The sequence below is a fragment of the Athene cunicularia genome (genome assembly GCF_003259725.1).
Source record: "Athene cunicularia isolate RWA chromosome 4 unlocalized genomic scaffold, athCun1 chr4_part1, whole genome shotgun sequence".
Classification (NCBI taxonomy): Eukaryota; Metazoa; Chordata; class Aves; order Strigiformes; family Strigidae; genus Athene; species Athene cunicularia.
Window position 1 is genome coordinate 9,501,966 of NW_020799098.1, and position 24,609 is coordinate 9,526,574.

At 38.2% G+C, this 24,609-nt stretch overlaps 1 protein-coding gene across 17 annotated transcripts in view; it reads left to right on the forward strand.

Annotated features, from left to right (window-relative positions):
* ADD1 (adducin 1) overlaps window positions 1-24,609 on the forward strand; it is a 65,515-nt gene that overhangs the window by 17,856 nt on the left and 23,050 nt on the right. For 16 of the 17 annotated variants that reach the window (XM_026846813.1, XM_026846814.1, XM_026846816.1 and 13 more), the window contains exons 2-9: window positions 13,015-13,227; window positions 14,515-14,677; window positions 15,769-15,920; window positions 19,669-19,749; window positions 21,467-21,616; window positions 22,608-22,751; window positions 22,876-22,974; window positions 23,361-23,537. In XM_026846813.1, coding sequence (XP_026702614.1) covers window positions 13,033-13,227; window positions 14,515-14,677; window positions 15,769-15,920; window positions 19,669-19,749; window positions 21,467-21,616; window positions 22,608-22,751; window positions 22,876-22,974; window positions 23,361-23,537 — 1,161 coding nt within the window. In that variant the 5' untranslated portion in view covers window positions 13,015-13,032. Of the gene's footprint in view, window positions 1-1,277; window positions 1,494-13,014; window positions 13,228-14,514; window positions 14,678-15,768; window positions 15,921-19,668; window positions 19,750-21,466; window positions 21,617-22,607; window positions 22,752-22,875; window positions 22,975-23,360; window positions 23,538-24,609 lie in introns of those variants that run through there. The other variant, XM_026846812.1, reaches the window with a different exon arrangement.

A 24,609-nucleotide genomic window follows, 5' to 3' on the forward strand; every position in this document is an offset into this window, starting at 1 on the left:
AGTGCATCTAGATTTGCCCTAAGCACTTATATTTAAAACTAAAATGACCTGGTCTTTGTTTTTGTCATATATGATCAATTTGAAGGTTTATCCCTGAAAAGTCCTCTGTTCCAGAGGGTAGTAGCCAGGAAGGTCAACAGATTTTTCACTCTAGATTGAGAGATGCTTTCAGTGTTTAACCTGAATTAACTTGGAAAACCCCCCAACCAAACCCATAAAATAGCTCTCATGCTTGCATAAAGTGAAATTGTAACTTTAACAAAGTCTAGGGCAGTGTTTTTACTATTTATGCGTAGCTGAGGGGAAAAGACTCACTTTCTCACTGTCAGTACTTTTTTTCTTGCCTGTAAATGAGTAAAGATACAGAATGTCATCCAGCTGTTCTGGAAGAAGTTATTTTTGCAGAATAGTTCAAAGGATTAAATGACATTGTTCTGTTCATTGCCAACGCATTTCAGAAATATCATCTCTTGCTATTCAGTCTACATGAAAATAACTGGATCCTGGCCAAAATGGGGCCACTTCGCCTATGCACTGCTGCATTTCAGTTCATCCTTTATGCATCGTGATACTAATATTTTAGATGTGAATACTTTAAAAGTTACTGAAATTTCTTGCATTTTTAAAGTATCAGGGAAGTATCTATGTTCCTGTTCAAAAACAAGTTTTAATTTCTTCTGTCATTTTTAGGAGCTTTTGTTATTTACAGCACTTTTTGAAAGCATAGGTTCTGAGTGGCTTCAACAGCGGTGAACATTAAAGATAATTTAAATATTAAACATAAAGTTGTTCAGAGTTTTGATATCTGTGATAGCAGATGGGTATGTGGTTGGGGTCTTTTTGCTTGTTTGTCTTTTCCCAGACACTGATCAGGTATCACCTTTTTGAAAACCCTGACAAACATTTAATAAAGGTAGATTTTCATGGCTATAATTTTAGAATGTCCACTCTCCTTTATTTAAAAAAAGGGTAGCACTGGATAGGTAGTATTATCAGAAAGTATTGCTTATAAAACCTTATAGGCAAAGTGAAACAATGCTACTGTGGTCATATTGCATAGTGGAGGGGGCTTGTTCATTTTGCATGTTTTGCTGAACCTTGAAGTCAAAAGAAAATCTTGAGGGAAGAAGGAAGCTTCTCTTTCCTCCTGTCTTTGCACCTAGAGCATTTCCTTTAGACAACTTGAAACTCATACTGTGTCCTGCATTCAAATGAGCTTTGGAGTCTTCTGCCTTCTGGTAAAGCTGCTTACAAACTCCACGGTTCTCACGCAGCGCTACAGCTTCTCCACTGCTGTGGGGAAGAGCCTGTGCTATGTGCTCTTCCTCTTGACCTGCTGTGTCAGAGGTATCCCCAAGTTTACGATGGACAATGGTAAAACCTTGTCCTCAATTGTAGGTCCTGACCTAGTTCTCAGCACTGAATAAAGCCACCTGTGCGACCACTGCACGTCTCCCTGGGCTTGGTATTCTGTGAAGCAGCAGTAGACTCTGTTAAGTGCAACCTCTGTGTAAGCAGATGGCTTGCTTTCTGGGAGACTGTGTGGAGTAGTGCTAAGGAGTTTGGAGACTTTGATTTTAAGGCTGTTGTTTCCTAGGAAAGTCTGATTTCAGAGGTGTGTATGTGAAAACTGGAAATTTTCTTATCCGATTTATTACATCATCAAATCAAACATCTAGTTTTACTTTGGTCAGTTTTGGCTCTATCTTTGAGAAACTGATGTGTGCGTTTTCCACATATCCGGTGTTAGAATTAAAAGTCCAGCAGCTTTTATAACTCTGTTTTAAGGTCAGTGTTCATTTTTGGGTCAGACATGCTGATCAGTTTGTCTCAAGCTTTCTAAATACTTGTTGGATAAAGCTGAGGCCCTGCCCTTGGAAAGCTGGTGATCTGATTTGACCTGTGTTCAGAAATCTGAGGGCACTGGCTTCTTGGCATTTTCAGTGTGAGGCTGGGGAAGTGCATGTGGGTTCATAGAAACCTAAAAGTAAGCAGTATTTGGGTTAAACCTCTTAATTTGTATGGACTCATGACCCTGATGGCAAAAACAAATCTACATTTGTTTCCTGGTACTGCTGCCGCCATCCATGAATATTAATAGTGGAAAAATGTTTGAATTTTACACTGTCTTGGCCTCGATACTTTCTGAACAATTAGAGGATAAAAATGAAAATTAGTGACTTATGTAGTACTGAGTGGCGTGTATAGCTGAGTCTATGTGACATCAGACGCAATTTAGTGTAGCAATAAAGCAGGCTGGAAAAAATACCGGTCGCCAATGTTTTCTGTTCAACAGACTTTATAGTTCTGTCAATAAAGCATAGAGAGACCACCTCTCTAGTGCAACCATTTTTATTCTGTAGGCTGTTCAACTTAACTTTAAAAAACGTTAACCTAAGCAATTAATCTTCAGTGGGCTAAACCTCTGAATGCATCAAGGAAGCCAGTGAGAGAATCTAAGGTATTTGGGAACTTTTGTAGTTTTTGTCGCTGAAACTTCTCAGGTAAATTATGCCTGAATGTTTTGGATAGGAGATTTGCACTTCATACTGCAGAAGATCGTTAAAACATAGTAAGAGATATCCTACCTGATCTGTGCAAAAATTTGTCCTAATTACAAGTCTGATCTGAGCGCAGGAGAAGGATTAAGGAGGATTTTTGATACTGTCTCTGAGTACTTGTGCCTTCTGTCTGACATTCAGTCTCCAGCTGTCACCAACCTACCAGCAGAAGAAGGTGCTATTTAAAAAAGAAAAAAAAAAAGTGCTAGAATACTAGAAGTGCTTTGGAAGGTGCAGATAACATGGAATATTGTGCATGTGGGAACTTACTTTTCCCCAAAGCCTAAGAAGGAAGGGCAGCTTCATAGATTTCAGAAGCAAGTAGGACTCGGATCTCAGTGGAGACACATAGTAGAAGGTATTCTGGAAGCTGGCTTAAAACTTGCATTTTATAAAGGTTTTCAAAGCACAGTTACTAACTCAGTGTTGTAGGTATTTGGTTAGGAAACTTCCATCTCTATTCAAGGGCAAAGTGTCTGGTATTCGCTCCCAAGTGTTAAATCTCTTTCTGCTTTTGTTAGCAGGACTGAAAGGCCCTTTTACCTCTATGACCAGTTAACCTGGTCAGGATACTAATCCTTACAAGTTAGTCTTCTACTCTTTGGATCATTTTTGTAGCCTTTCCTTGAACTCTGATATTTCATGTCTTTTTTTTTGAAGTATGTATATGAGAACCAGAAATAATATTCCAGTAACGTTTTTTTCAAAGTTAGGCAAGATCATTTTGCTACTTGATATTATTTGTTTTACAATTACAGTAGCCCACCAAAAATCTTTTGCAATTTCTACACAGTGATCTATGACAGGTCCTAAATTCAGTTCTAATCTTGCCTTTTCAGCACTAAGTAATCCTGGCTTAATTTTTGTCTCCAGTTGTATTTCTTTACATTAGTTGTGTTAAATTGAGGTTTGTGATATTACACTATTAATTACATAATTATGTAATTATTTGAATTAGAGCTCAGATTTCTGAAATAAAATTGCAGACAGATCAACTTCTGTGGTATTTGGCAGATTTTTATTTGGCAGTATAATTGAGGACTTATTTTGGGGACTCTTAAGTCCAGGTTCAATGTCCAGATTTCAGTCTCAGTGTTGGAGCAACTTTATAAAATAAATTGATATGAAAACCATGATACTGCTCTGAGCCATAACACTGAAGCCCATGTTTTTCACTGAACTGTGAGGAGTTGTTTTTGGAGCTAATGGACACCAAAGTAGGGCAAAGAAAAAGTTTCTTCACTGCCATTACCACCTGTGACCATTGGTGCTACTCTGGTAAGAGGCAGTGGAAAAATATATGATAGTTTGCAGAATTCATACTGCCACATTGTGCCTGGAGAAGTGCAAAAGACATTGGTGAAATTCCTTTTTTGTCATTTGCATGCAAATTTTCTAGTACATTTGTGAAACTCTTAATGTTTCAGCAGAAAAGCTTAAGGTGTCTGTGGTTTAAGATACTTTGTAGAGAGTTTCTTACTGTTGTATCAACAGCATGACATTTTATATTATGATTTCTGCTCTTGCTTTCCTTGATCTTTCATGAATTTAGGTACTGAACATTTCCAGAAATACTGTATGAGAAGTGCATGAAACAAGTAGATTAAGTTACTGAGTTAAAGAACTGAAAGCGAGGTGATTTTGGTATTGAGTTAATAAATTGCTTTGAAACTGTAGTCTTTAGCAAATTCTTGGAGGCTAGAAATGACTGTTCTGTTGTTTGTTATGTAAACTGCTTAGCAGGAAAATCAGAGAAGGAAATGATCTAGAGGCAAGGAAATGGTCTGAAGAAGCAAAAGGAAGTTAAAAAGCTAGAACTGGGAAGAAACTGAGGACGTGGCCAGTAGGCGATACAAATTAATAGTTTCTTATAGTAATCTTATTCCTAGTCCCATTTTTAGGTTAGGATTCTTTCCCATTTTTCATTAACTTGGAATGAGCTGCTATAGGGGAAAACCAATTCTGGCTCAGCGAGACCCAGTACAGTTGGAAATTTGATCTTTCCCACATAAATCCTCTCTAGCATGATTTATTAATTTAACATAAAAATGGTATCTAATGGTGAGCATAGGCTGCAACCATACCTTCCAGTGAGGCCAGTCCCAGGTGCTGAGGAGAGGGATAGCACAGTGTGCTGCCCTGTTCCTCTGTGTGCAGCATTCGCAGCTTCCCGCGGAGTCCAGTCTCTGGGACACAGTGCTTTTCCAGGTCAGGGAGGAGGGGAGGTGAGTGATTACTGTTTCTAAAAGTTTGATACTCTTGGTGTTTTAAATCCTTTATTAAAAGGAGGGAATTTGTCTTTCTGTGTCTTAGCTTCTGGTATACTTTTAATGCTGGCTTCTTCCCTCTTCTCTTTGCAAGGACTTAATTATGTATAATGAGACATATATTTTGAAACTTCTGCAGAATTTAGACAGCTGTATTTGAACAATTCCAGCTGAATCTGCCCAGCTAAATTCTGCCTTAAATTTTAGGGGGGTCTTATGCTACGTAGAGTCATAGAACAAGCTAGGTTGGAAAGGATCTTGAAAGATTGTCTGAACCAACCTGTCATGGGAAAGGGAATCTGGATGGGATTATCTAACATTTTACCCACTCGTATCTTGAAAACCTTCAGCCGATGGGAGCTCCACCACATTCCGGGGGGGGTGGGGGTCTTTCCAGTGATTTATTTTTCTCAGTGTAAAAAAATTTCTTTCTTACATCAAGATGAAACCTCTCCTAGTGCAGTTTCTACCCATTGCCCCTTGTCCTCTCCATGTGGCTCCTTGTGAAGAGAGAGCCTTCATCCTTTTTGTAGCCACCCTTTAACTGTGACGAAGTCGTGTGTGTCATGTGTCGTCAGCCTGTCCTGTGTCACCCCCCCTTCCCCCTGAGCCTTTTCTTCTCCAGGGAGAAAGGACCTAACTCCTTCAGCCTTTTCTCATAGAGTAGGTTCTGCAGCCTTTGATCATCTTCATGGTCCTCCTTTGGACCCTGTCCAGTCTGTGTCTTTCCCAAATTTGTGGAGACCAGAACTGCACACAGTAGTACTCCAGGTGTGGCCTGACAAGCGCTTGGTACATTGGGATGATCATGTCTCTCTCTTTGCTAGTGATGCCCCTGTGGATGCAGCCCAGGACTCGATTTGCCTTCATTGCTGCAGTGGCCTGTTGCTGCCGACTCCTGTTCCTTGCTGTCCACCAGGTCCCCAGGTCCCTTTCGTCACGGCAGCTCCCCAGCCACACAGACCCCAGCCTGTACCGGGCTCTTTGTCATCCCAGCTGCAGGACCTTGCACTTGTTGTTAAACTCCATACTATTCTTGTCAGCTCACTCTTCCAGCCTGTCCTGGTCTCTCTGGAAGAAGGCTTTGCCTTCAGATGCATCCACCTCACCACCCAGTGTGGTGTCATCAGCAAACTTGGTGGTGCTCTCAATCTCATTATCAAGATAGTTTGTGATGATGTTGAACAGTGTGGATCCCTCTGCTGATCCATGGGGCTCCCCCACTTCTGACAGGCTGCCAGTCTGACTTAAATCTTTTGATCACCACCCTCTGAGTGCAGCCTGAGAGCCAGATTTCTGCTCATCTTGGAGACCACCCACCCAACCTGTGTCTTGCCAGTTTGTTCAGGAGAAGGCTGTGGGAAACAGTGTCAAATGCTTTGCTGAAGTCCGGGTAAACAAGATCCAGTGCCCTCCCCATGTTGACAGAAAATGTTATTTTGTTGTAGAAAGTGATGGAGTTAGTCTGGCATGATTTGCCTTTAGTGAATCTGCATTGGCTTTTCCCTGTCGCCAGCTTCATTTGGCTGTGGTAAAGCTAGACAAAAATTACATTGTCTTACAACCTGACTTAGTTATTGCTGTGCTTCACCTGTGGCTCCTTAAATGTTCTCTTAACACAGCAGCCTAGAAAGTCTGATTATTAGCAGGATACCAGAAGTAGGTTTTGGTGTTTTGTTTCTAAAGTCATGTAATTTCCAAGATTCTGGGGGTTTCTTTTTCTTTCTTTCTTTCTTTTTTTTTTTTTTTTTCCTCCTAACTTATAGATTATTCATTCTGTTTTAAGTACAGGATCCGTACTTTTTCTATACAGTCAGGGTGCCAATTAAGGAAGGACTTAATGTTATAAGTATACCGTCTTAATGGAACAGTTTTTAGTGATCTTTTTTTTTAAACAAAGAAAATCGTAATTTTTTTTGGCACTCAGAAAGCAATTTGGTATTTGATATGTTAAAAGGCCGGTAGCAACTGCTGTTTTGACAATCCTGTTACATAGATACTTGCCCTTCATAAATATTTAGATGTTTCTGTCCAATTTGAAGCAGATCCTTAGCTTTATTCTTTGTTATTACCCTTTTTAAGAGATTTTTTTTTTGAAATGTAAGTATTGGAAATAAGAATTGTTGATGAGCTTCAGTTCACAAGTAATACTGTGTCTTAAAAACTGATATAAATGTTCACTGTTGCATATGGTTTGAGGTCTCAAGCTTACCCAAATAAATTTTTGCCAGTTCTTTATCTAACAATGTGATCACTCACAGCCCACTGTGCTAGGTAGGCTCTGATTCTCTGATTTCAGTGTTTTGGAGAAGGTAAAAATGGGAAATTATTGCTTACAGAGTAGGTGCGTTTCAAAGTTTTTTGGAACTTGGTCTGTTTTTTTTTCTTGTTCTCTAATACAGTCTGTTTCTTGAACTACTGTCATAGGTACTGAGGCATGACATTACAGATGTAAAATGCTATACTTTTGGTCAGATAAACTTACTGTTGGATTTCTCTAAATTTTCAGAGTCCAGTGTTTAACTCACAGCATCTCTGTTAATGATGGTGCCTGCATTCAGTACAAGATAAATAACTGTTCTTGTTCATGAAATATTCTCTTCCTGTTTGAAAACAAAGAGCAGAGGAAATTCTGAAGATGCGTGAGCTAGGAACATTTGCTAAAAAAGAAAATAATTGTTCATGAAGTAAAGTATGTTGTCTAGTAAGTAGTACAGTCATGATTTACTTTCTTTGTTCTTAGACTTCCTAAGATAGTGCCAGCTTTTCCTTTTAAAAGTTCAGTAGGAAACATTTGAAATGGCAAGAACAAATCCAGTGTCATTGGTGCCAAAATGTTCTCATTGAAAATGATGGACATTGGTGCAAATATAGATAATTTCCCTATTACAAAGTTATATTAAGTTTTTAAGGAGCAAATTTGGCAAATGTTATTCTAAAGTAAAGGAGAACTGGAAAAAATACATAAAGTATCAGAATATTGAGTGAAGAGGTAACAGGGTGAATATATAAATTTTTTTTTCAGGTACGAAATTATAATGAAACCTTATTTTCTGTAGATGGATGTTCTGCTTCCTCACCATCTCCCCACCAGCTCAGTTTCATACGAACTGAGTCTGTTCCCAATGGCTCAATTAACTCTTGGGTCTCTTGCTGCCTGCAGTGCTGCACCATGCCAGTGCTGCCCAGCCCTTTCCCTTCCCCTCCCTCCCTCCTGTCCACCTCATAACTTCCCTGTGCAGTAATTTCAGCTCTGTAGTTTTCCACAGTCGCTGTGACTCTCTTTCCTGGGCCGTAAAGTTACTCTGTCTTTTCTCTGTTCTTTCCCCATCCTTTTCTGTTTTCACCCAAAATAGAGCTTCCCTCCCTCCTCCTGCCAGCACACTGCTTGACTTGTCACTTACATGAGCCTTTTGAGTAACTCTGCTCCTCAAAGAGTGCTTGCCAATTGCACAACAGTAAAGAAAACAGGTTATTTTAATTTGTTGTGCTGCCCCACTGTCCCTTCCCCGGTAACTTCTTGTCAAATCTGTTTTCACCTCTGTTACACCAGAACTATGCCACTAAGTCTGAGAGGAGATAACTTGTTGAAAGAACTGTCAGAAAAAAATTGGATGCAAAGCAAATTACTATAGCGTTGTCAAAATAGGTCTCAGGAGCTATATGTTCTGGAAATGGGTAACCTCTATCTTTGTTGCCAGTGACTGGGATTGTATTGACAGTGGAGAAGTGTGCTCCTCATTTACTTTGCAAATTTGACATAAGGTCCCATACAGATGTTTTGCTTGCATGTTATTTTGTACAGAGAAATTGTACAGGAAGAGGGCAGGGTTTTGGGTTTTTTTTTCTTCTCTGAAATGACTTGATTTTGTAAGGTTTTAATCAGATAACTCTCCTAAATTAAAAAAAAATAATTGTAGGGGTTTTCTTGTATGTGCTGTCTTGTGAATTGGTTCTGTATTTTAAATTTTAGAAGTTTCTTAGGCTCCTTTGTCACTTGTCAACCTCCTTCCTGCCTCTTAGAGTGTATTTTTGTTCTGAATTGGCCTCAGCAGACTTAAAGCTGCATTGGTGTGAAGAGATGTACTCAGTCTTTCGGTGGCAGCGGAGCCTTTTGAGTAGGTCAGATTCCATCAGCTGCAGCCTTAGTAAAAAGAATTTCTTCTGGGTGTGGAGGAGCAAAAAATAACCCATTACAAGCAGTTAAAAACCAAAAACAACCTTTGAGCGATTGGAAAAATTAATTTCTTCCAAGAAAAGTAGTTAGGTGGTTCCTAGTGTGCTAGTGTACCTGTTGTGAGACATTTAAAATCTTCTCAAGGTTCTTATAATACTCATAATGATGCTGATTCAGGTGAGGAACACTAAATCTATAAACGACCAGAGGCATAAATACTTAGATCTGTCCCAACTTCCAGGTATTGAAATTAGTTTAATATTAAAGGTTTAAATATGTTTATTAACTACACTGAGATGCCAGCCCAAATCCAATGTTGCTTTTTAAAATTACTTTATATATTTTTTTAGATTTATGGGTTTGGATTTTTTATGTGCCCTTAAGTTATCGTAGATTCTTACTGGGTATTATTCACTGTCTTAACAGTTTAAATTTCTTTAACTATATGTGTATCATCTAACTCTCCAGTTTGAGTACTGAGGAACGTAAGCTCTTTTTAAATTGAGATTTCTCTTTTTTCTGCATGTTAATGTGAACAGTTTTATGGCATTCCTGTTCTAAAACTCTTCCTTACTTTATTTAAGCTAAACTCCGTATTACCACTTGTATCTTAGGTGAATCCTGTGACAAAACTCTTCTTGGATTGGAAGAGGATGAGGAGGAAGGGGATTTTGAAAGTAACCTGAAATACTAATACAGATTTCAGAATGTCTTTTGTAAACGCTTCACAGTTTCTGTAAATGCGCTATAAATTTTATAAAGCTGGTTTTCTAACAAAAAATTTATTTAATGAACAACCTGTTTATAGTAATTGCATACACATACGCATGCTCTGAGATAAATACAATATGCTGTGAGTTGGCTTGGTGGCTCTTATCTGATGTGGTGGTTTATTGTCATCTCTAGAATTTATATGTACATGTGTATTAGAAGAATTGGATCTAGCTGCTTCAGTTACTGTAAAGTGTGATTTGGATTTTATGATCCCCTCCCAGTAATAAATGCTGTTCCCTTTGACTGTTTATACTTGAAAATAGCTGATTCTGAGAGAAAAGGGCTTTTTATGCACTTACATTTTCCAGCTGTGGCTTTTTCAGTTAAGGGTGTGGCTTTTTCTGACACAGTTGTGTTAGAACAGTCTCTCACATAAAAACACTTATCATAGCAAAAAGTCCTTTGACATTATAGCTTATCTTGCTTGGGTCTGTAGTACGCTACATTGGAAAGGAACTGTCTGTACTGAAGAGTTTTGGATGTGAAGATGGTTTTAATTTTTTTCTTTTTTTACTGCCTGGGCAACCTGTTGTGATTTTCAGTGTGACTTCCAGTTTATAGAACCCTTGGCCATTCCCCAGTGTGTGTTCAGCTTAAGTGTTCAGACCTTATTACTGAAGCTCTTAACTGGAGAGTTCATCGTGCCTTACTCCCAGAGGGTCTTCTGAGGAAACTCATAAATAAATTTCAATGGCTTGTGCAAAATGTTGTCAAACACATCTGTTTCTAATTCAAAAATCAATACCTTTATTATCAGTAGCTGACAGCCATTAAAAAATTGCTATTACAGTTATGCTGAAACAGTTAATTACTAGATCTTGAAGGGGAATGCCATTAATTTTGGGTATCTACAAAACTGAGCTGTAAAACGGACATTTAACCTTAGATATAAAATGATCACTTAATGTTAAACATTGAATTCCTGTTAAATTATTGCCACTCCATAGTGGTGAAGTAGTAATAGCTTCCCAGGACCTTCTTGAATGCCATTTTATACTTGGGTGAAGGAGATCCCATGTTAATGTTGCCTGTGCAGGTTGGTCGGGACCAGGTTCTTTCCAGTGTGAGTAAGAAAACGTAATGCATGCAATTTGTTTGGAAATAGCTTTTGGTACTCTGAAAGTAAGATGGAATTAGTGTAAATAATAAAATACAAAATTATGTTTGCAGATGTGTGTATTCTTTAACACTGCACATACACATATACACAAGATGCAACGTGACACAAATATACTCTGGAAATTAAATGCTTCAGCAGGCAGGAGCAGACCATTGTTCTCTTATGGTGGTGGTAAACTCAAACTTGATGGTTTTCCCATGCTTGCTTTAAAGTAAATAGACATTGGGAGCTACACTCAACAGGATGCAGTACAAATTCTAAACTTCTGAAGTGGTTCAGTTTGTCTTTATTTGTGGATTTGCCCTTGCACTGTTTCTAAACACCCTGATTCCTTGTGATAAGCAGAGGGTGGTGAAGTTCAGACTTAGATTGAGCCCAGTGAGCTATTACTTTGAGTAAGCTGTATTTTTGAATCACAAGCTGTCATTTTTCAACAAAAACCTGGATGTAGAGGCACTAGGATAGCTAATAGAGCTCAGAAGAGGTGATGTGAAAAGTGTTAGTGGGCCTTAAAAAGAATTTTTAAGGTATGAAATGGCAGATGGTGCAGGCTGGGGTTTGTGAGGAGGAAGAGGACTTGGAGGGTGTGTGTTAGGGATCTGAAGCTGTCACAGGAGAGGTGGCTCCTTTGCTATAATTTCACTTGCTTAAAACTTGCTCGGTCTAATGCCTTAAAAGGTTTTCCATGCAGAAAAAAGCATTATTTCTTCTCACTGTAAACTGTTTTTCGTCCTGGATGGAGGAAAGCTAGTAATTAAAAGAAGCTGTAATAATCAAGATGTGTGTATGTGCTTACTTTAAAGAAAGAGATCTGACCATGACCTTTAAAGCCTGAACTGATTAGTTTAAAATGAAATACTTTAAACAGTGCAGAGGTGTCTCTGTGTGTTTCTGTAGCAACTCAGTGGGTGGAAATCACTGAGCATCTAAAACTTGAGTGTCTTAACAGCTAACATAGATTTTTTTTTTTTTTAATTGTTGTATCCTCTTCTGCAGAGTCAAGAATACCTTGTGTTCAGCTATCTCAGTTCAGTGATTTGTTCATTCTGAAATAAGAAACTAGTTTTGAAACTTGTTTTCTAATGTAATAATTAAAGAGGAGCTTAATTTTAATTTGATGTGTCAGGAATCAGAGGTTTGAGTCTCCAGGTATTGCAAGGGTGTCTTTCTTGAACTAGATGTTTGTCAGTGGAAGGCTTCAAAAAAAATCTTCTAAAAAGGATTTTGGAATGAAGGTTATAATATTGTGCCCGGAAAACTGGAATAATGTTACACAAAGGGGTTCTTGTGAGTGAAAGAAGGATGTGTGTATGAGCAATAGCAGCTGAGTTTTCAGCCTTTCCAGTAGTTACATGCAGTTGCTGATTACAACATGCAAAACTAAAATGAACCCTGGTGGGGGCTGTGTGTGTGTGTGTGTGTGCGCTTACCAGATTCCAAAACCCGCATGCTAATGTAGTGATGTGCATGTTGAATGAACCACAAATAAATATATTTGTGAAAAGTATGCCTCAGTTTGCAGAGTCAGTATTTCTAGGTTTGTCTCCAGAAATGTGTTTGCAATCTGAGCATGTTTTGGTGGCGTTGATTCTCTGTATTAATGAACATGTCTAATATCCTGTTTTCCATAAGTATTTAAATTCTGATTTGTGCAATATTGGTACATGTCTGCTTTAACTTTTTAAGTAAAAAAGAAAAAAAATCAAACACAAAACCAGAAGCAATGATTTTAGATTCATATGTCTTGAACTTCTCTGTTACTGTCAGTGAGAAGGTTTGAAGGACTTCAGTGCTTCTGAAAATCAAGCTGTGTAGACAGTTTAAAGAACTGGAGGTAGTTTAAATGGGAACTCTCGTATTAGTTTTGTGTAGCATGTACATAATGCAGTGTATTTGACTATTCATATATGTTAGCCTACTTTTCTGATCTTGTATTTTAAAATCTTTTTTTCTCCTCTAAAATACTGCTATCCATTTGCACAAATATAGTTTCTGTGTTTGGGAAGCCATGCTAATTTTAGATGGATTTGAACTGTTGCTCTGAAACAAGAAACATGTAAAAAGTTCTTAATTATTTCCTTGATTTATTTATTATTCTTTGTCCTCTCTTCATAGGTTCCTTAAAACTGTGCTATGAATGGTGATTCTGGTGTGGGGGTGGTGACTTCACCACCTCCAACAACAGCCCCTCATAAAGAGAGGTATTTTGATCGAGTTGATGAAAATAATCCAGATTATTTGAGAGAGAGGAATATGGCACCTGACCTTCGCCAGGATTTTAACATGATGGAACAGAAGAAGAGAGTCTCCATGATTCTTCAAAGCCCAGTAAGCGAAGAATATGTTTGATCCTGGAAGTGATAAATTTATTATCTCTATTTTTAATATCCATCTGGAATTGGAGAATTTCGTGATATCTTGGGTCAATTTAACCTTTTGTCTGGTTGACCTTTCTTCTAAAACATCCTAATTATATCCTAATTTTTCTCACATTATCTGGTTGAATTTTTATTGTCTACTTTATGAAACATCTCCTCAGTCTTGCTTTCAGAATTTTCTATGTAATCGTCAACATTTTTCATCATATTTAATCTAGTCCTGATCAGACATTTTTTCACTTGTTTCATCTATTCAGTGTTCATTTAAACATTTAAATTCAGTAACACTTCTAAGACTAGCTTATACAAGGCAGATCTGTGCTGGTTTTCTTGCATGATTCCGATATATGAAAATATTTTTATGAATCTCTTTCTGAATGGGTGCGCAATAATAAACTATGAATGATTGACATTTAATATTGAAGATGCTTCCCTCAGAGAGAAAGTACACAAAACAAAATTTCTCTCATATTTGTTCCTTCTGTAGTAACTGATGGGTGACTTCAGATACAAAACTTTCCATGACACAGCTTCATTAAGAATAGAGATATGGTATATTTAGTTTTTCCACATGAAGTCAACCCATTTTATTAAATCTTAAAGATTGGAATACTTCTCTTTCGGTACAAATTCCAGTGTCTCTTATCAAAAGCAACAGCTACCAGCAATAGTAAAAAACCCCCAAGAATCAACAAAAACTTCTTGTTTTCCTCCTTTCAAAGTTGAAACCAAAAAAAACCCAAAATGAAAACAAAACAAAAAAAAAAAAAACAAAAAACCCAGGAAGTAGTAAACTACCCCTTGTTTAAACCTATTTTAAAAATTCAGTGGCAATTCCTTCCTGTGTTCCTGGATGCCTTCTGGGCTCTCGGTTCCCTATGAGACACACTGATAATTTTCTTTCTCTTCTGTGGTTCTGCTACTTTCCCTTTCACGTTTTGTGTTAGAGTTGATTGTACATCCTGCTTCTTCCAGAAATCCCTGTTAGTGGGTTAAATGGGTTTTGGTGTTACTTGGAGAGAGAATGCTGGAATTTCCAGTCACAAAAAATGGCTCACATCGTTGGAGTTCCACAGAGCAACATTTTCATGTAACATTATGCACTCAGTAATTCTGCTCTGAACTGTTTTTCAGAAGAGGTATAAGATGTTTCCATCCAACTGCTAAAAAGAATCTGTGTTTGAAGGGTTGAAGCTCATTTGAACACACTTTACAGTATGCAATGTCCTGTTGCTAGGCTTTTTGTGAAGAACTGGAATCTATGATCCAGGAACAATTTAAGAAGGGGAAGAACCCAACAGGTTTATTGGCTTTACAACAGATAGCAGATTTCATGACAACAAATGTACCAAATGTCTACCCTGCAGCACCACAAGGAGGAATGGCTGCGTTAAACATGAGTGAGTGCACCTTAATTTATAGTAGTTAAATTCTTTTTCTTGAAAAGCTTAAAATGACAGTGTGAATAAAATGAAAAGTGCTGTGAAGTTCAAATGCTGTCCTTTCCTGCTTACAGGAGCATTGCAAACATAAAATTAATTGATTAGTTTCTGAATGCCACAGTGCTATGGAATGAGATTCATGTATATAATTTATATCAAAAGCTGTTTCAAATGTGATATCTAAATTGAAAAGCAAACCTGATAAGTCTGCACTAGTTTAGAAATGTGAAGATTTAAATATCACTAATGTTTGTCATGTGGATTGTCTGCAGGAAAATGCAGTGCTCATTAGTAGTTTAGTAACAGTGAAGATCTTTAGAAACTAATTATTTTTGCCATTGAAATACTGTTTGCAGCTTTCTCCTGTGAAGCTATAGACAAGAAACATCAGCAAGGAAAACAAAACCCAAAATGTGTGGATGCATGTACACACAGGTTTTATGTTAAGATAACATAAATCCTTGCCTGTGCTACAAAATAAGTCTGTAGTTTAGACTGTAGCATGGCCTGATTGCTTTATCACAGTTACTTTTAACCACATTTCTAATTGCACTATAACTAGAACTATGGTATTTTTAATTATTTACCATAATCCTCCTTGCTCTAGCTTGTACTTAATTTTTCCTAATTAAATGAACCTGTGTGTATCTTTTTAGATGGGTAATTCTCCTTCTTTTTAGGGATGACAAATCATGTATCAGGAAGTGCAGTATTTGAAGTTACATTTTCCTTTTAACAGACAATCATGAGTTTGACAGAGAAAATATTTTTCTAAGGAATGCAGTATCACCTTAGCACTAGTGAATATTAAGGAAGGAAACAAATGCTGAGTCTACTGAAGATAAATGACCTTGCTAGAGACTGTCATTATATTTGCATAATATAAAATATGGCATTACAGTAATTAAAGTTTGCTCTCCGTTTCTTAGGTTAATATGTTGATATACACTGGTAAGAACAACCACTATAATAGCAGCGTGTATTGTTAAGTTTGAACTGATGTTGAATGCAATCCCCCTTGTGCTTTTTTTACCTCTTCTCCTTTTCAGGTCTTGGCATGGTGACACCAGTGAATGATCTGAGAGGATCAGATTCCATTGCCTATGAAAAAGGGGAGAAGTTGTTACGATGTAAATTGGCGGCTTTTTACAGATTAGCAGATCTCTTTGGCTGGTCTCAGCTTATTTACAATCATATAACAGTGAGTATTGAATCAACAGATAACTGAACCAATTGTTTTAACATACAAGAGAATTGCTTCCCTCCCCCCTCTGTCATTTTCTCTTTGTGTGGAAGAAGAGCAAAGTGGTATTGAAAGCCGTATAATAGTGAAGAGATTTGTCACTGCATCTCAAGAATAAGAACTGGAACAGCTTGGATGTCAGCTACCATAGCCTGAATAGAGTCCTAAGAGAGTGTACATGAAAGTTCTTGTGATGAAATTAAGATGCCTGAAAGATTCAGTCTTTTAGTATCTTACATGCTTTGAATAATTGTATGTATTGTTCTGCAAGGGCATGTCTTAGTTTTCTTGCTAAGTACTAAAATATCTTCTTAGTCATTCAGTTGAATTTTGTAATTCAAGGTACCAGCTTCTTTGAAAAAGAAGCCATAGTGTTTCTGAACATGAGCAAACTACTCAGCTTACTGCAGTGTGCCAACAATTTTCCTTGTGACTGAGTAATTGCTGGCATCCATAAAAGTAATGACAAGGAGGTCAAATCAAGGAGGTTTTATATACCAGAAGAATGATCAACATGAGTCTCATGAGTAAGGTCACAGCTGTGGTGTGCAACCCAGTCAATTGTTTTTTGAACAGAGCTGAATTGTTTTATTTTCTACATAGTAGAGGTTGTCCTTTATGTATTTTCAGTTCTTCTAGTTGCAGTCTGAATGAAATATGATAATTTTATTATTACTGCTTTTTGAGTGTTTGAGGTATATTGTTTGGGAACCGATGAAGTTGATAAATGATATGGGTAGGCATACGATCAAGGCAATGTTGGTTAGATAGTTTGGTGCCTTTGGTAAGGGAACATATCCAACATAATGGTTCTTGTAAACAGCTCTGTGCTGCTCCCTAATTTTTTATATGTGCCAGGAGAATTGATTTTGCAAAAGGCACATTATTGTGGTAAAAAGATTACTAGGCAAACAGGTTTGGAGATGGCTTTCTAGTGTAAAGTTCAGCCCTGGGAATGTTTATGTGCTTGGATAAAAAAAGGTAAATGTAACGAGTGGTGGCCTAGGGAAGATTAAGGCAAGGGCATGTGATTGGGGTGGAATGTCTCAAGTTTGCTTTCTTTTGGTGGCAGGAAGCATGAGAAGAGTAGATAATGGTGATACCAGTTGAGGTGGAAGACAGAGCACTCGGAGTATGAGATTCTAAAAGTATTTCAGATAGTTTTGAAGGGCAAAGTGGTACTAGAAAGCTCTTGGTTAATGGTTTGTCAGTGGCAATCACAAGCTGTAGTTCACTTGTCTTTTACAAACTCCGCCAGTGAATAGCATTCAGAAAGGTCACTAATACATATGATTTACCTTCAGAAACTGATCTAGAGCAAGGTTGGGGGATTTTTTTGTTTTTGTTTTTACAAGGTACTCTTGTCTTTGTTCCATATACTAAGTAGTAGTGTGGTAGTAAGGCACTCCTTTGTAATGTGGTGAATGCCCACCACTTCATGCAGAGCTGGAGTTTGGCTCAAAGTTTTCAGCTTTTTGGGAATGGATACTCTATTACTAGGTGATTGCATTGAAGTTAAAAGCTGCCAGTGTACTTCTCAAGTAAGAGAAAAGATACATGAGCTTTCTGTGAGGGGCATAAGACTGTGTGTTAGAGAAGAAAGGAATTGTGAAGATATGAGACCCAATCTGGGCATATCAGGGAGTTGGGTGGAGCATCTTGGCTTTTCTGGATCCTTATCAATCACTGACAGCTGCTGTGTGGAATTGTTCAGACTGGTGCAGTCTTGATGCAAAAGCAGAATTACAGTGTAACAAGAGCTTTCATGGCAAGTACAGTAATGTAAACTTGGGTGCCCCCAAGGTTAGGCAGAATTTGGGATTACAGGTTACAGAAAGTCCACATCATTCACCAAGTCGTGGTTTGCTTTGAGGGCATGAGTTGTTTTAGATCTAAAGTAAGGTGGCTTGTGAGTCTTACTACTTGTTTATTTTGTGTTTGAGCTTTCTTATTAGTTTTTGGGGCAATTTGAATAATACCTATTCTTTGTCCTGCATAAATAAGTAAAAGATTTTCTAGATCACTCACACTTCTGTAATGGAAGACTATTTTATTCGTAACAGTACAGGTTAACTTCACCTAACTGGTTTGGTTTACAATTCTTATGCTATAGCATGTTACCAGCTCATTGTAAAGGAAGTTAGATTTGTATTAGAAGCTTTTGGATGACTAACAACTACTTTAGACTTTTCTTTCCTTGCAATAGAACTGTATCAAAGTCTATATGTGTTTAATGGTGCAAGTAGTAGAAGACATGAGGGTGCATAAACTAGCTGCATCTTGGAGAAATGCAGAACTCATAAATAAAATTTTTAAAAGCATTAAAAACACAAACACAAAACCTGTAGATTCATAGCAGAATAGTCTTACGTGTCCAGTAAAACATTTGAAGCCTTTTAATTCTCCATTGAGACACATGTGAATAATGTAGCTGTCCTGTACCTTTCAGTGTACAGACTTTTAAATGGATGCATCCCAAGATGTGGATGGTTTGAAGTCAGAATTGGTTTTGTATTATAAAATCCTGATTGTGTGAATTAGACAAAAGAGCAAAAACATGAGTGTCAGGATACTTGGTAGAAAACCTGAGAGTGTGCTGTACTGCTCACAGATGTCTCTCAGGCACCAGCATCAGCAATGAAACCCTTCTCAGCATCTCATCTAAGATGTCTTAGATCTGTGGGCCAAATTCTTGTGATATCTCACAAACTTCTATTTCACAGAATCCTAGAATGGTTTGGGTTGGAAGGGACCTTAAAGATGATCTAGTTCCAACCCTCCTGCCATGGGCAGGGACACCTTCCACTAGCCCAGGTTGCTCAAAGCCCCGTCCAACCTGGCCTTGAACACTGCCAGGGAGGGGGCAGCCACAGCTTCTCTGGGCAACCTGGTCTGGTGCCTCACCACCCTCACAGGGAAGAACTTTATATCTTGGATCCTTAAGTATTGGAAAGCTGCTGTAAGGTCTCCCCGGAACCTTCACTGCTCCAGACTGAATAACCCCGACTCTCTCAGCCTGTCCTCACAGGGAAGGTGCTCCAGCCCCCTCCTTCATCATCTTTGTGGCCTCCTCTGGACTTGTTCGAGCAGCTCCATGTCCTCCTTATGTTGGTGCCCCCAGAGCTGGACACAGCACTGCAGGTGGGGTCTCACGAGAGCAGAGTAGAGGGGGAGAATCCCCTCCCTCGCCCTGCTGGCCACACTTCTCTTGATGTAGCCCAGGATACAGTTGGCTTTCTGGGCTGTGAGTGCACATTGCTGGGTCATAGTCAGTTTTCCATCCACTGATACCCCCAAGTCATACCTTCTGTTTTACTGGGATAGAAATACAGTTGGAGTATAAACTCACTCTTCTAAAACAACAAAAAAACCCCCAGTAACTTTTTTCCCCATTTCTCTCTATATCATTCCTTTTATCTACAGTAGTTGAGTTGTCATTACCACAGGATCTAAGGATTTACAATCTTTTACCAGTCTGAAGGACTCTGACGTTTACCTACCATCCAGTTTTCTTCAACATGAGTTAATGAACAGTGCTTTATGTTGACTGTCTGTTTTAGCATACGTGAAGGTCATATTGCGTATGTTACAGGCATCCTTGCCCATTCCATACTCGGGAAGTGAAAATAACTTTCATAGTTTTGGGCCTATTTGTATGCTTTAATAAAATATTCTTAGTAACTTTTACTGTTGTTTTTTTCCTTAGGCCAGGGTAAATTCTGAGCAGGAACACTTCCTCATTGTACCTTTTGGACTCCTCTATAGTGAAGTTACTGCATCTAGTCTGGTAAGCAATGACTATTTTTTACAGCTATGAAATATGAATAGCTGAATCTGTTCTGTTGGTCTATCTGTCACTGTTTAAACTGTGTCCTAGAGAATATTTTACTCTGTTACATGTTTGGAATAGTTCTGTTGAACATGGTTGGTTTTGGTACAACTGAGGTATCTCTGTGAGAGATTTCTTTGCACGTGTTCACCACCAGGTGTCCTCCAGTTGATCGAGCTGTAGAGAGGTCATTTGGATAGCTAATCACATCATGTCCTTGAAAGCTGCTGGCTGTTGAGTCAGGCTTGTTGAGGGAAACAGTGTGTGTTTTAGACATAAATGATGCAAACCAGTTACTATTTCAAGACATTGTGTCAGGTGCCTGATTTAGTTGCCATCATTTAATGATGCAAGTAGCTGAGGGTGTAGATAAATTATATTTTTGAGATCTAATGGTTGCAGTTGAAGACAGAACTCTTAACTGTTAGCTGGTGGGAAGCATTTTGTGAGCATTTATTTTCAGTCTGGTCTATACTGCTGCTGAAGGGAACTTAATGTTGGTGGCTCTTGTGTGGAAACAAAATAGAAACTTTCACACTGTTCTTTCTACCTGGCTACTTCTAGCAGAGAGGTGAGGTAAGTATATGCAGAGTAGTAATGTTTCATACTTGACGCATTAAGGTCTCAATACTCCCCCTCAGCTATCTGTAGAGTTGGTTCTTACTTACATAACTCCACCTTAACCATCTGTAAAATTTTAGTTGAAGAAGCTATAGGAAAAGGAATGGAGAATACTGAGACTTGCACTTTCTTGCTACTACAAGATTTTTAGAAGAGGGTAAGGGCCATGCTGCGGGGGTATTTGGTGTGGTTTGGGATTTTTTTTAAAGGTGTTCTGCTTTTATCTCTGTACCAGGAATGTAAGTACCGTGAGAATGAAGGTTTCATGAAGGCAGTGAAATGCATTCACGCACACACGCGCACAAACAGTAGAGAGCATGTTCACACACACGTAGCTAGCAGCAGGATTTAATAAGAAGAGAGACTACAGTGATAAGGCGCATAGCTTAGCTGGCTGAGCATGCTGACCAGCAGCCTGTTTACGAGTAGCCCTTTAACACTGCCCCTTTCTCTTCATTTCTTCCATGCTTGTTCTTCGCTTCTCCACTTTGAAACCCCATTTTCTCTGATCTTGTTCTCTCCCAAGTAAACAACCCATGCATAATTACTTTTTACTTTTTATTCCAGTTTCGCTACGTTCATGTCCAAAATTGGTATTTATAATATTACCTGGGCAATCTCAGCCTTACATGGCATCAATTATATGGTTACCTAGGTGCTGGCCTTTTAAGAACGTATGCCCCAGAACGTCCCAATACTTCTCTTCAGATATCTGTAAAGTTTGCAAGTTTCTTATGTAACTCCACTGTAGGTCTTTGTGAAATGCAGCTGTTTGTCACAGCACTGCCTGTAACTTTTGTCAGCTTCTTGCACTGTTACCAATTATGTGTAACAGTTTCTTGTGTCACCAGTAGTTCCTGATGTCCTCTTCAGTTAGCTTAATCTCAAGTCAGCGTCCTGGCCACCTACCTACAGCCTTATCATGCACATTTTGGCACTTGTTAAAATACTGAAAAAAAAAATACAGCTGTAGAGCTTCAGTGGTAGATGCTGAATTAAATCAGATTTTTGGCAGTCTTAATTTATTTATAAAACTAATTCTTTTTGTTCCCAGGTTAAAATCAACATTCAAGGAGATGTAGTGGATCGTGGAAGCACTAATTTGGGAGTAAACCAAGCTGGTTTTACTTTGCACTCTGCAATTTATGCAGCTCGACCTGATGTTAAATGCATTGTTCATATTCATACACCAGCAGGGGCAGCGGTAAGCACACCCTTTAGTTTGTCATCTGTGCTGTTCCCCCCACCCACCCAACTGGAAAATAGGTGGGCCCCCCTTAATCATTGATTTGCTTCCTTTTTGAATGGCAAAGAGCCTTTAAGTCTGCCTTCAAATATGTGGTTCTATTTGAATCACTCAGATCTTCCTTATCTGGTTGTTACATGAGGGGTCAGACAGTAAATTGAGCTCTGTAATTGGAAAATACGTACTTCATATTTGTGTGTCCTTTACCATAAAAGACCATATATTTTGACAGTGAATCATAAGAGCTTTAGAATATTTTGTAAAGCACAATTTATCAAGGGTTTCTTAAATATTTGAAACTTTTCCAACACCTCTCATGAGAGCAACTGGTTACAAGCTAGTTTTACCTCTCTGGAATTTTTTGAGAATCATCTGGTGACTCTGTTTCAAAGTTCACATTCTGGTTTTTTTTGGTTTTTTTTTTTTTTAAACCCTCATTAACAGCAGTGATACAACCATTTTAAGGATAAATGATCAGATTCCTAAAATTGTAAATTCTACAGTAGTCTTTAAAAATGTTCCTTAACTTTACATGCAGTGCTGTGGAATTACTTGTGTCAAAGTTTGTCACTAAATTTATTCTTTTTTTTGGGGGGGGGAAGAATAAAACCACTGGGTAGAATGAAAGGAATGAAGGATGCAGTTGATTTCCCCCCTGTGCGCACACACCACCCCCACCCCCCTCCTCGAGTCTTTTGATACTGCTGTTGATGTCATTTAAAGAAGCCATACTGAATTGGGGCCAAGATCAATGTGACTTTTGTATTCAAACCAAAAGTTGTGAAAAATAGAGGCTTTAGGAATGGAGTATAAGACCACTGTGTATGCCTGTATAGACCACATACATATAATATATAAAAATTTATTTTTATTAAAATTCTATCCCTATTATATTTTTCCAGTTTTTTTCTGTCACAAGACATTAAGTTAGTTGTTTACTATTTCTCAGGTTTCTGCAATGAAGTGTGGTCTCCTGCCAATTTCACCTGAAGCACTTTCTCTAGGAGAAGTAGCTTATCATGACTACCATGGTATTTTAGTGGATGATGAAGAAAAAGTGGTTATTCAGAAAAACTTGGGGCCTAAAAGCAAGGTCAGTTTACATCTGGAATTAAAGGAAAAGTATGTGTGTGGGTGTGGGGTAGGTATATTCTTTAGTCAAGGGCAAGAAAATATTTGCCTTACTGCTGTTAACTTTCTTTGCAATGTCTCCCTAGGTCCTTATTCTCAGAAACCATGGCTTAGTATCCGTTGGTGAGACTGTTGAGGAGGCTTTCTATTACATTCATAATCTAGTGCTTGCCTGTGAGATTCAAGTAAGAATTTTAGTATGTTATGTAATAATACAGTGTGCTGCTTTAATCTTCAAACAGATTAATAATTGTGCACTTTACTGGTTAAACTCTTGGTCTAAATTAAGACAGTGATTTGTGAAATCATTCTGTTATGCATGGACATCCAAAATATTGGTGTAACCAGTGATGTTCAAATACTGTACTGGAACCATCTATTTGATGTATACTGCCTATTAAAACGGAGATATTTTCAAAGCCTTAAGAAAACTTTTATACAAGCATGTTAATTTATTTGCTTTAAAATGAAGTAGATTTATTCTGTTTTTTCTGATGTCATTATTTGGGGATTTTTTTTAGTTGTTTTTTTCCCCCGTCAAGAAACCTGAAATGACTTTATTGTTTTCAAGGTACGTACCCTGGCCAGTGCAGGTGGACCTGACAATTTAGTGCTTTTAGATCCTGGAAAGTATAAAGCCAAGTCTCGTTCCCCTGAGTCTCCAGCAGGTGAGGGTACTGTATCTCATCCAAAATGGCAGATTGGCGAACAGGAATTTGAAGCTCTTATGCGAATGCTTGATAATCTGGTAAGGCAGGCACTTTTGTCTAATTGTTTCATATGACAATGTATAAAATACTTTAAAAGCTGCAATAAGGGACATTTGTGAAGTGGACTGCATGTAATTGGGATAGTTTATACAGCCTGTTCTTTCCCAAAGATTAAGGGCCCGCAGAGAGGAGGCAACATGAAGAGTGTCACAGAATGCTTCAGGTGTCCTTTGTGCAGATAGCAGGTTTACTTCTGTATTCATAATCTGGTAGTTATCAATGAGATCAGAGGAGATCCTTGTGTGATTTGGTACTTTTCAGAGTATCAGAGTACTGTGGTGCTTGCTACTCCTTAGTCTTTGTCCTCCCCTTTGTTCCCATCCCCTCCCAAAATGTGTAAAACTGTTAATGTTTTATCAGGTGAAGGGTCCAGCATCATTTAACATTGTAACACTCTACTAGAACCTAGAAGAGCTCAAAAGACAGACTTCAAATAAATAAATAAATAAAATTTCTTTAGATGAAATGGTTTCAGTGAAATCCTGTCTGTAATGAATGACCAGCTACCAACATTTGCTATCCAGCTTTAATGGTATCCTGTCAGAAGGCTCCAAGTGGTGACTGTAGACAGTGCTAAGGAACATACAAAAACCTGTGGTCACTGTAATACTCAGACATAGTCTTCTGATTTGTGATTTAACTGATCTTTTTCCTTTGTAGTCCTAACTGTAGTCTTCATGGTCATGTGCTGCACGTGCCCCTGACAGGATCCACACTGATGATGATACTTTAAAACAGCATCCGCTGCTCCTACTATACAGTAAATAAATAGGGTTCCCCCCCCCCCTTAGATCAGTGTCCTATCTGTAGTATGAAAAAAACCCCAAACCACCCAGGCTACTTCATTAGTAATTCAAATATCTAATATTTTCATATCAGACAAAGTTATCAGCCATAACCCAAAGTCAATGGAAAAATTCTCATTGATTTGTGTGAGCAATAATGAGCCTATTGATGTGGTTGGCTATGGACAGTGGACTCCCTGTATCACTGACTGCTGGTACCTTCAGTAGATTCAGTTGGATTTCATTTTCTGCAGGGAATACCAGT